The following is an 11546-nucleotide window of genomic DNA, read 5'->3' as shown; positions in this document are numbered from 1 at the left end:
CAAGCCCCGTCCAGCCCAGCCTGCCCCAAGTGCGCAGTGAGCGCTGGCACGGCTGCACTGGACAGCGTGACCTGCTGGGGACACTGAGAGCTGCCCCACTGTGACCCTCCCCTTGGGATTTCACACGTTGCCATTGAGTTAGGGACAGGAACAAAGACACCAGTCTTCAAAAGGTGGAAAGAAGGCATTTAGTAGAAAATAGTGCATCTTTTATAACCCAACTCATTAAGTTGAGACCTGATTGGTCTTAAAGTAAAAACCTCACACTCTTGGTGAACTAAGAATAGCACACTCTGGAAAATCATATCTATAAACAACATGTGCAGAAAGAGAGATAATAATTGTTTTAATTCTTTTTTCTAAGCTTTCTCGCAGCTTCTCACAGCTTCCCAGGAAAATCCTGGGAGAGCTGTCTCTCTTTGTTCAGAGGATATGTGATTACTACATTTACAGGCACCAGAGCACATCCAAGCTCCTCTCCTTGTGATGTCCCAGGCACCAGAGGACATCCCAGCCCTGCTCCTCATGATGTCCCACAGGCCCTATGAGTGTCCTGAGTATGGGAAGAGGTTTCAGAGCAGCTCCGATCTCCTACATCAGTGAATTCACACTGTGGAGAGGCCATACTAGAGTCTTGAGTGTCAAGAGCTTCAGGCACAGCTCAGTCTTGACCCAACACCAACGGAGGCACCACTAAGGGAAGCTCTGTGAGTGCCCTGAGTGCAGGAAGAGCTTCGTGCGCTGCTCCAGCTCCATCCCCCATGGGAGGATCAGCGTTGGGTGGTCTCCAGTGACCCCCGTTGGGCAGAGCCCTGGTGATCCGTGGTCCTGGTGATCCATATTGAGAAGACACCTGGCTGGGGGGGCTCCACCTCTTCCAGGCTCCTGTGACCTTGATTTTCTTTTAATTTCTCTTTGTCCTTTCCAAACACCCAAAAATGGGGTAAAAATAAAGACCTTGAACTAAGACATGGTCGGTGCCATGGGAGGAACTTGCAGGAGCTGTGTGGGCTGGAGGAAGTGCTCCTAGAAGGGACTTGGGAGTTGCTCAGGGCTTTGGGAAACCAGGGCCAAGCAGCTTTGGCTGCACTGAGAGACCCTGGTGGAGGTTCTGGGGCAGCTGCTCAAGGACCCACTGCCCTGGACCTATGCCCACGTCCCCCTCTCCAGGTTCCTAATGTCCCCTGTCCCGGATGTCCCTCTCCTTGCTGTCACTCCCGTGCCCCCCACCCCCTTCCCGTGTCCCGTCCTGCTCCCATCTCAGTCCGGATCCCATTCCCGGTCTCATTCCCTGTTCCTGTCCCATATTCTCTGTCTGGTTGCCGTTCCCATATTCTCAGTCTCGTATACCCTAACTTTCCTGTTCCCGTTCTCACATTCCTGTTGGCATACTTCTATTTCTATATTCCCTCTTCCGTTTCCACATTCCCATTCCCGGTCCCGTTCCCATATTCAAGTTCCCGCATTTCCAGTCGCGCTCCCTTATTCCGGTCCGCAATCCCGGTCCTTTCTTCCTACTCCTCATCCCATATTCTCAGTCCGGTTGCCGTTTCCGTATTCCTACTCCCCTTCCCATATTCCGTTCCCGTTCCCACTTCCGTATTTCCAGTCCTATTCCCGACCCCTGTCCTGTATTCCCGGTCCCATTCCCGGTCTCTGTCCCGTATTCCCGATCCCGGTCCCCTCGCACCGGACGCCGCCGCCATCGCTCCAGCCCGCCTCACCCCTCACGTGACCGGAGAAACCCCGCACTGCTCCCACCCACCAATCACAGCACGCGATCCCCCTGATATTTCCATAGCTCCGCCCCCGCCGGCTGCAGCCGCGTCCGGGCGCTGTTTGCTCCCAGTTCCTTCCCAATGCTCCCAGTAAGGGCGGGACTGGCAGGGAGAGCGCTCCCAGTTCCTGCCCGGTGCTCTCACCATCGTTCCCAATGTTCCCAGTATCGCTCCCAGTGCCGGGTGGGGCGGGGCCGTTTTGGAGATACCCCCAGGGCAGAGCGCGGCTGCTTTTGGGTGTCGGCACCTGCCCGGGCCGGGCTGAGAGTGGAGGAGGAGCGGTAGAAAGAGGAAAAAGAGGAGGAAGAGAAGGAGGAAGAGGAAGAGGAAGACGAGCAGCAGCAGCAGAAAACCGCGATGTTCCCCGGCCCGCCCGCTGAGGCTTCCCCGGCTCCGGCAGCATCGCTTCCCCCCCAGAACCCGCAGGGGACCGGAGAGGGGGAGGTCCATCGCAGGGTCTCCAGGAGGGTTTTTTTGCGGGGCAGGGAATGTTTGGATCTTGCAGGTGTGAAATACAAAGCTGTGTTTCGTGTCAGGTACATACAGGCAATGTGTGTATTTGTGATTGTGATATGTGTGGAAACTGACCATGGGACAGTTATAAAGACGAATTCTAATAACTGAGAAAAGTAAAGCATGGAAGAAGGCCTTTGAACTTATCTTTTGTTCGCAATTAACCTTAGTTGATTTAGGAGCATTTGAATTAAAGTGTTCAGGATGTTGCTCTTTGCTTGTAGTTAAGCCTTAAAGAGTTTTGCAATAATAACCTTTTGAAGTATAATTTTAGAATATTGCTTATATCCTTGAAACTATAGCTTTGGAATATATATAAAGGAAACATGCTTATCTCATGCCTTAACGAAACAGAGAAAAGCAGCTCAAGAAAGGAAGATGAACATCACCTCAAGGATTTATAGTTTCGACCAAGGGAAGCTGGACATCACTGTTATGAGATTTATAGTCTTTGCAATTAAAAGGTGGACCCACATCTGGGGAGCTGGACTCCACCAGATGGGATTCGTCTTTCTTCTTTTGGAAACCGGACCATCACCATCTGGGAATACTCCTTTTGGGATACATCCTGAGAAAAACTAAATCACAATAGTGTATAGAATTGTGACGTAAAAATTTGGAAGAGAAACTGCTGATGAGTAAAAATTGGAATAGAAACTGCTGAGAAAGCTTATGAGTACCCCTATTAATACCTGTAAGCCTCAGCTATCAGTGTGCAGTTGAAGGGAAAACTTCCCACACTGTACCCAGCGCTGTATTGCTTTTACTTTACCATATTAGTTAATAAATTGATTGCTGCTTGAATATTGGCCTAGTCAAGCTTCTTATTTATAACACAGGAGCCCAAAGCTGAGCCGCAAATGCCACTTTGGAGGGATCTAGAGTGATCCCAGGTAGCGATCGCGCAGTACCTTTGGGGACAGGGGCGATATCGGTGTTAGGGATTCCCCGGAGAGAGCCAGGGTAGAACACGGGAGCCCCGGAGTGGGGAGAGCACAGAGGGGCGATCCTGGAGCCAGGGGACGCCCGGTAGATGGAAAGGTTGGGGGAGGCTGGAGATGAGCCAAGTCTGGGCCCCCGAGGCTGAAAGGGGTGGTCACTTGTCGAACTGGACTTGTGTAGCAGGACCATCAAACCATCAATGAGCTCACCCCTTGTTTTTCCCCCGCAAACCAGGATTTCCCATTCCCAAACCTTGACCTGATAGAAGGGGAGACGACCACGAGGAAGAGGAAGATGTCCCAGGACACCCAGGCAGTTGAGGAGGAAGTCAGTGCCCCTTTCCCCCTCCCTCCTGCTCCATCTCCCAGCCCAGTACTGCCCCCAGCTGCAGGACAACCCCGGTGCTGCCTGGGATGGAGGGGGGGGATCTCCTTTCCCTTCCCTCTGGCACGGAGGCAAATCCCATCCTCTCCTTGTCCTTCCTCCCCCAGACAGAGGATGGAGCTGAGGATGGAGACCAGGTAGGACAAATCCCCGCAGCAGAACCTCGTGGCAGAGGCCATTTTGAGCAGCTCCATGTTGCAGAAATCCAAAAGGGAGGAAAAGCCTCAGAGATTCTTTATGAGGAGGGGCTGTAAACCCAGCCCTGGGATCTGTGAGGAGGAAAAACCCACCCTGGGCCAGAAATGCAGCTGGAGATAGGCCAGACCTCAGAGCTGGGTGTCCATGAGCAGCTTCAGGCCAGAGCTCAGAGCTGGGTGTCCATGAGCAGCCCCACAAGCGATCAGAATGTGGGAAGAGCTTCAACCAGAGCTCAACTCTGATCTACCACTGGAGAATCCACACTGGGGAAAGATCCTACAAGTGTGGAGAGGGTGGGAAGAACTTCAGGATGAGCTGGTGATCCATGGTCCTGGTGATCCATATTGGGAAGACCCCTGGCTGGGGGGCTCTACATCCTCCTGTCTCCCTGTGGGCACCTGGACACATCCACAGACCAACATCAGAAATCCATTGTGGAGAGCAGATTTGTCAACTTCCGTCCCCAGAAAAATCTCACCTTTTGCATCTTCTGGTGGCATCAAGCAACACTGGATGGCCTCAGAGGTCTTCTCGAACATAAATCCATTGTTTTAATTCTCTCTGGCCCACAGGCATCTTCCACAGCAAAATGGGGATATATTGGGGCAAAACTCACAATTTTGGAGACAGTGGGATGGAAATCCCATCTAAAAAGGTTCTTCCACCCATGTAAGCACGTGGATGCTCAACTGGCACAGACACATAAATCCTTTTGGTTTAGCCTTGATTTTTTTTTCATTTTTGTTCATCCCTTTGAAACCCCTGGAACTGGGGTAAAAATAAAGATGTTTAACAAAGGCATGGGTGGGGAACAATGACGTGGGGGGACATGGCCATGGATGGCGACATGGCCATGCATGGGGACATGGGGGACATGGACATGGATGTGGACATCCCCCTCATGGATGAGGACATGAGGGGACACAGACATGGATGGGGACATGGAGGGACATGGACATGGGTGGGGTCACACACTGAGACAGTGTCAGTGCCACCACAGTGCCACCAGCATCTTCATCTTGGCCATGGCAAAGCACTGCCTGATGCAGTTCCTGCCACTATGTTCCCACTGTCACCACTACGGTGTCCCAGCTGAATTTCACCACCCACTAGGGGGGGACAGGGAACTTGTTCAGCTGGTGACAAGTGGCCCAGAAGCAGGTGACAGCCACCAGGGTGTCCCAGAGCCACTGCACTCAGGGGACCCCAACTGCCCCTGGGAACAGGCTGGGGACAGGACAAGGGTCAGTGTCACCTGGAGGGATCACATGGCTTGGTGACAGCGTCCCCTGATATATCCTGGTGGCTTCATGCGCTGACATGTCATGGTGGCAGTGTTCCCACAGGTGTGGTGACATTGTCCCTGATGTGTGTCCTGGTGGCATTGTGCCCCCTCCTCCCCATGTGTCCCCGTCCCCTCCCCTCGTGTGTCCCTGTCCTTTTCCATGTCTCCCTGTCCCTTTCCCCGTGTTCCCTCCTCCCCATGTCTCCCTGTCCCCTTCCCTGTGTCCCTGTCCCTCCCCCATGTGTCCCTGTGGGGTCAAAGTCCCCAAGGCCCCGGGGCCATGTCCTGCAGGGTGTCCCCTGGTTCCACAGGGTGTCCTTGTGTCCCTCAAGGAGTCACCGTGTCCTGCAGGATGTTCCCGTGGCTGCTGCTGGCACTGAGCATCTGCGCCCACCCTGGCACAGGTAAGAACATGCCACGACATCCCACAACACCCTAGGACACCTTTTTTCCTCTGATTTTGGGTCGTTCTCCTCTCTTTTGGGTCTGTTCCCCCTTATTTTGGATCCTTTCCCTGGATCCTTTCACCCTGTTTTGGTTCCTTTCGCCCTTATTTTGGGTTCTTTCCCCTTCTTTTAGGTCCTTCCCCCTCTTTTGGGTCCTTTTGCCCTATTTTGGGTCCTTTCCCCTTATTATGGGTCCTTTCCCCCGGGTTTGGGTCTTTTCCCCTTATTTGGGGTGATTTCCCCCCTTTTTTGGGTCCTTTCCCCCCATTTTGGGTGCCCTCCCCTTGCTTGTGGCACATTTTTGGGTGCCTCTCCCTCTTCCAACCCCCTCCCCACCCCCTTAACCCCCCTCACCCCCCACCCCCTATCCCCCCAGGCGTGTCCCCAGCTGTGTCCCCAACTGTCCCCCCACGCCACATGGACTCGGTGCTCGACATCCTGGATGCCCTCGAGTCCCCAGCCCGGGGCGGCTCCCCCGGCGCCGCCGCGGCCTTGGTGAGGCGGCTGGGAGTCTGCAGCACCCCGGGGTGCCGGGCGGTGCTGGGCGGGCCCCTCGGGACCCCCGAACGCCCCCCGGCTCTCACCCCGGGCCAATGGCAGCTCCTGACCGAGCTCCTCCACCACGACCCGGCGACACCGGAGCTGGGGGCGGTGCTGGCGCCCGACGGCTCCACGGTGGCCCTCGGTCCCCTCCTGGCCGGCATCGAGGCGGGGCTGAGATCCGGCGGGTTTGAGCGACCCCTCCCCACCCTCGACCCGCCCGCCGACCCCCTCTTGGCTGTCACCATCACCGAGGCTTTGGGGACATCCTTCCTGCTGGCGCAGGGGAGTGACCACAACGCCACCGCGTTGGGACCCGGCGGCTGCTGGGACGACGTGGAGAATCCCCAAAATTACACCTTGAGGGGTCCCCCGTCCCCTGTCCCCGACCCTGTGGCCATCGGGGCCATGGATGGGGCGGTCCTGGGGGCGCGGCTGGCCCGGGGACCCCTCCCGGTGACCGAACTGCTTCGGGGCTACTACGGGACTGGGAATGGCTCGGAAGTGGGGAGACCCCCCAGCAGTTACCGGCGCCGGAATTTTGGGGCACTGGCGGGACAGGGACGTCTGGAGAAGGAGGTGGCAGCGGTTTTGGAGCTGCTGAGGACGCTGTCGCCCACCTCGGAGCTCCTGAGAGACGTGGGGACACAGGGGGTGGCGGCCGTGGCTCATAGGGCAGCGCGGGAGTTCAGCGAGCGCTACGTGGGTACGGGTGGGGTACGGGTGGGGTGGCATCTCATAAATGGGGTTGATACCTCCCAAACTGGGGTTGTCACTTCCCAGACAGGGGTTGTCACCCCCTAAACAGGGATTGCCACTGCACAAATGGGCATTGTGATCTCCCAAATACGGATTGTCACTGCTCAAATGGGTATTGTCCTCCCCAAACAGAGTTGTCACCCCCTAAACAGTAGTTGTCATCTCCCAGACAGGGATTGTTACCCCCTAAACGGGAGCGTCACCCTTCAAACAGGGACTGTCACCACCTAAATGGGCGTTGTCACCTCCCAGACAAAGATTATCACCCCCTGTGTCTCCACACAGCCTCTGCTGTGATTCCAAGCCCCTTGTACCCAAATGGCCTCTTGTCCCCAAATGACCTTGTCCCCATGTGGACATCACCATGTCCCCAAGGGTCCGTCAAGCCCCTTGTCCTAATGCAGACTCTACTGTGTCCCCATCAAACCCCATGTCCCCCCCATGTCCCCTCTGCCATGTCCCTAGGATCTCAGGGAACACTCTGCTGTTGTCCCCGCAGAGTGCCCGGCCATCATGCCACGCTGCCTGTGGGGTGCCCGTCCCTACCGGGGCACCCCAGACCCGCTGCAGCCCCCGCTGGGCTCGGTGTTCCTGCACCACACCCTGGAGCCATCCCGGCCCTGCCAGACCTTCAGCGCCTGCGCCCACGCCATGAGGGAAATGCAGCGCTTCCACCAGGACACCCGTGGCTGGGATGACATCGGCTACAGGTCACTGTCACCTCCCTGGGGTGATGGCACCTGCCACAGTCCCTGTCACCTCCCGTGGGCCCTGTCATTGTACCCCTGTGGGCACTGTCACCTCCACTGGTTCCTGCCACCCTCCATGGGGCCGATCCTTGTCTCCCCATGATCCCTGTCTACCCCATGGTAACTGTAATCCCCTGTGGTCTCCATCACTGTCCCATTGCAGTCCATGTCATTGTCACCTCACAGACCCCACCACTGTCCTCTCACAGTCCCCATCACTGTCCCCCCATGGCCCCCACCATTGTCCCCCCATAGTCTCTACCACTGTCCCTTCATGGTCCCCATAACTGCCCCTCAATGGTCCTCGCCACTGTCCCCTTGCAGTCCCCACCACTGTCCCCCCATGGTCCCCACCACTGTCCCCTCCCAGTCCCCATCCCTGTCCCCACACTATCCTCATAACCCCCACAGTCCCCATCCCTGTCCCTTTCCAGTCCCCATCATTGTCCCCTCACAGTCCCCATCCCTGTTGACCCACAGTCCCCGTTCCCATTTCCCCTTCTGTCCCCATAGGCCCCCACAGCCCACATCATTGTCCCCGCATTGTCCCCATCTCTGTCTCTCCACTATCCCCATCCCTGTCCCTTTGCAGTCCCCATCCCTGTCCCCTCACTGCCATCATGTCCTCACAGCTTTGTGGTGGGCTCGGATGGGTACCTGTACGAGGGCCGGGGGTGGCACTGGGTGGGTGCCCACACCAAGGGCTACAACACCCAAGGCTTCGGCGTTGGCATCGTTGGGGACTTCACGGCCGCCCTGCCGGACCCCGACACGCTGGCCCTCGTGCGGGACGAGCTCCTGCCCTGCGCCGTCCGCTTCGGCCACATCCGGCCGGACTTCATCCTGCGTGGCCACCGCCAGCTCGGCCACACCGACTGCCCCGGCAACGCCCTCTTCGAGGAGATCCAGAGCTGGCCTGGCTTCCAGAGGACACCAGTGGCACGGGGACTCAGGGTGGGTGGCCTGGTGGGGTTGGTGGGAAGGGGTTTAGGGTCATCTTGTGACTGACCATGGGTCTTTGTCCACCCTGCAGTGAGGAGCAGCCCCGGCCAGGGAGCCTGGGCTGGATGGAGGCAGGAGAGGTTGGACAGCAGTCCAGATGGAAACCAGCCCAGTCTGGACAGACATTAGTCCAGCAGATGTTGGTCTGATGGATCCCAGCTGGACATTGGTCCAGATGAACACCAGACCCATGGATCCCAGCTGGACTCTGATCTGCAGCCCCCCAGCCTGGACAGCCCCTAGCTGAGATGACCACCAGCCCAGCCACAACTGGCCCATCCCACTGGCCCACCAGCCCATCCCAGTAGCCCCAACCTCAAAACCTCCCAAAATAAATCCAATTCCAGGACATCAGCTCTGGGTGGTCCCTGCAGAGCAAGGGGAAACTGAGGCACGGGCTGGGGGTGACTTTGGGATGATGGGAGGAGACTTAGGGAGCCACCCTGGAGACCCCAAACCTCCCCCCCAAACGAGCACCCAGTCTCCAAACTGGCACCTGCAGCATCCCAGCCCCTCCCAGCTGTCATTTCGGGGGGACTCTAGGAGCCACTGTGACCCTGCAGTCTCTTTGAGAGGTCACCCGCGGTGTCCCCCGGGTGTCACCGGGGCGTACCCAGCGGGAGCAGCAGCATCACCTCCCGAGGGAGCGGCGGAAAAGGAGGAGGAGGTGACAGGGTGACTGTAATTCCTGCCTGGTCACATGGGGAAGCTGCGACAGGACCGGGGACCGGGGGACCGAGCGCGAGAGCAGCAGCGGACATACCACGGGGACGGGGCGGGAGGGACATGGGGACAGTCCCCAGAGTCCCCAGGGTACCCTCGGGGGATGCTGCGGCCGGGACAGCGTGGGGAATACGGGGTCGCGCGGCATCCTCGGGGGGATGCGGGGGCTGGAAGTGGCGTGGAGGGACCCCAAAAATTCTGTCACCCCCCTTGTAGGATGTGGGCCACTCCCCGCTTTGGGGCGCTGGTGACAAATTGGCGGGTGGTGATGATCAAAAGCGCGGGTGCCACCTCGGGGATGTCACGGAGGGGGTCCTGCGGTGCCACCGGGTCCCCCGCGCTGAGCGGGTGACAAAGGGGGGATCAGGGGGTCCCCAGGGTGCGGGGGGGGGGGGGGGGGGGGGGGGGGCGGGGCGCAGGGGAAGCGCGGCCGGGGCGGGACGGAAACGTCTCCAGTCCCGCCTGCGCCCGAGCCATGGGGATTGCGGGGCACCCATCACCCTGTCCCCGGCAGGGGTGGGGGCTGCGAGGCGCTGCCGTGGGGACCCACCTGGGTGGGCACCCCCTGGGTGGGCAGAAGAACCCAAAAATTTGGGTCCCCTGGATGGGCAGGGGTATCCCAGGGAGGGGGGACCCCAAAAACTGGGGACCCCTCAAGGTGGGGATGCCAGGTTGGGGTTGCCCATCCCACGACGCCCAAGTTCAGCCCCTGGACTCCCCTGAGTGACTCTCCCCATCCCAACCCCACCCACGCCTGCCCAGGGACCCCCAAAATGCCTCCCTCCATCCCACTAACCCCAAATCCAGCCCATGAACCCCCAAAATGATTCCCCCCATCTCGCCACCCACAAGTCCAGCTCACAAAATTACTTCCCCCGTCCCACCACTCCTAAATTTACCTACCCCCTGGGGCCCCCCAAAGTGACTCCCCCCATGCCAGCGCCCCCACATCTACCCCGTGGAACCCTCAAACTCTACTCTCCCCCCAACAGATGGAGGTGAAAGCCCTCCCGGCCACCCCCGAGCCCCCCGCCCTACTGAAGAACTACAAGTGGCGCGCCGCGCCTGTCCTCGGCGGTCAACAGGCGGCGATCCCGAAAGGGGCGGGAGGTCCCCGGGGAGCTGCCACTGGGAGCGGATGCAGGGCTGGAAATGCTCCTACAGCCACCCCGGCACTGACGGCAACAGGGCTGGCGACAGTGGTGTCCCCAAGGCCAGCGCGTGTGGGTCCCTGTTCCAAAAGGCGTTTTTCGCCCCCTCCAAGGCGCCCAAGGGTACAGGGACCCGAGGGGGACAGGAGGGGACGAGGCCACCCCTGCAGCAGTACCTGCATTCCGAGGACAGGAGGAGGCGACACGGTGGCAGCGGAGCCAGGGCAGCGCTGGGGGCACAGGATGGGGCAGGTGAGGAAGGTACAGGGGTGGGAGAGTGGTGGTGAGGGGTGGGGGGAATTTTGAGGCGATGGGTGGGGTGTGATGAATTTTGGGGTGATTATGATGGGTGGAGGGTGATGGGGATGGTTTGGGTGTCATGGTTTGGGGGGGGGGGTGATGACTTTTGGGGTGATGATGATGGGCGGGGGGTGATGAATTTTGGGGTGTGGGAGGTGTTGGCCTGGCACAGCCCCCTGGGATGCTCAGTCTCCCCTATCCCCAGGGTCTCTTCCCGCCCCATGTGTCCCTGTCCCAACGTTGCCCATGCCAGGGCTGGCACTGACAGTGGCACCGGGCCAGGCCCTGTGGCACCAGCACTGGGATCCAGCCAAACCGGCTCGTTACCAGTGAGGCCACCCACAGGGCAGGCACAGAGCCACCCCAGCCTGGCCCCACACATGGCCTGTCATTGTCACACTGCCACACCCACTGGCATTGCCACCCCATGGCCACCTGTCCCCTGGTGGCATCTCCATGAGCATCTCGGGACCTGCGGTGGCACCTCCAAGGCCACACATCCCTTGGTGTCACCATACCCACGGTGGCATCTCCATGGCAATGCGTGCCCTGGTGTCACAACATCCATGGTGGTGCTTCCATGTCCACCTGTGCCCCATCCTGGCACTCCTGGTGGCATGACCAGGTCACCTGTCCCCCATCACTGTCACATCCCCCATGAGTGACAGGGGCATGGGGGGCACCCACAGCCTGTTCTGTCCCCTCCTATGGCCAGGGCAAGCCATGGCCCCTGTCAAGCTGCTCTGTAAATGGCCCCCCTTACAGGCAGCCAGTGA

General features: G+C 58.9%; 1 protein-coding gene across 1 annotated transcript; it reads left to right on the top strand.

Annotated features, from left to right (window-relative positions):
- The first annotated feature begins 5452 nt into the window (after positions 1–5452).
- Positions 5453–11546, top strand: LOC118700744 (N-acetylmuramoyl-L-alanine amidase-like). Its single transcript, XM_036405335.1, has 7 exons — positions 5453–5504; positions 5935–6792; positions 7345–7555; positions 8227–8548; positions 10312–10422; positions 10584–10722; positions 11536–11546. The coding sequence occupies exons 1-7, from the start codon at positions 5453–5455 to the stop codon at positions 11544–11546; spliced, it is 1704 nt and encodes a 567-aa protein (XP_036261228.1).

Source organism: Molothrus ater, chromosome 33 (genome assembly GCF_012460135.2).
Source record: "Molothrus ater isolate BHLD 08-10-18 breed brown headed cowbird chromosome 33, BPBGC_Mater_1.1, whole genome shotgun sequence".
NCBI lineage: Eukaryota > Metazoa > Chordata > Aves > Passeriformes > Icteridae > Molothrus > Molothrus ater.
Note: the sequence above shows the minus strand (reverse complement) of the source record. Positions and strands in the feature narration are given on the sequence as shown.

Bases quoted from the DNA above. Each gene is read 5' to 3' on its own strand.
- LOC118700744 (XM_036405335.1), top strand. From the start codon at position 5,453: ATGTTCCCGTGGCTGCTGCTGGCACTGAGCATCTGCGCCCACCCTGGC. The intron at 7,556-8,226 runs GTCACTGTCACC...ATGTCCTCACAG, and splicing joins TGGGATGACATCGGCTACAG to CTTTGTGGTGGGCTCGGATG. The intron at 8,549-10,311 runs GTGGGTGGCCTG...TCCCCCCAACAG, and splicing joins CAGTGGCACGGGGACTCAGG to ATGGAGGTGAAAGCCCTCCC.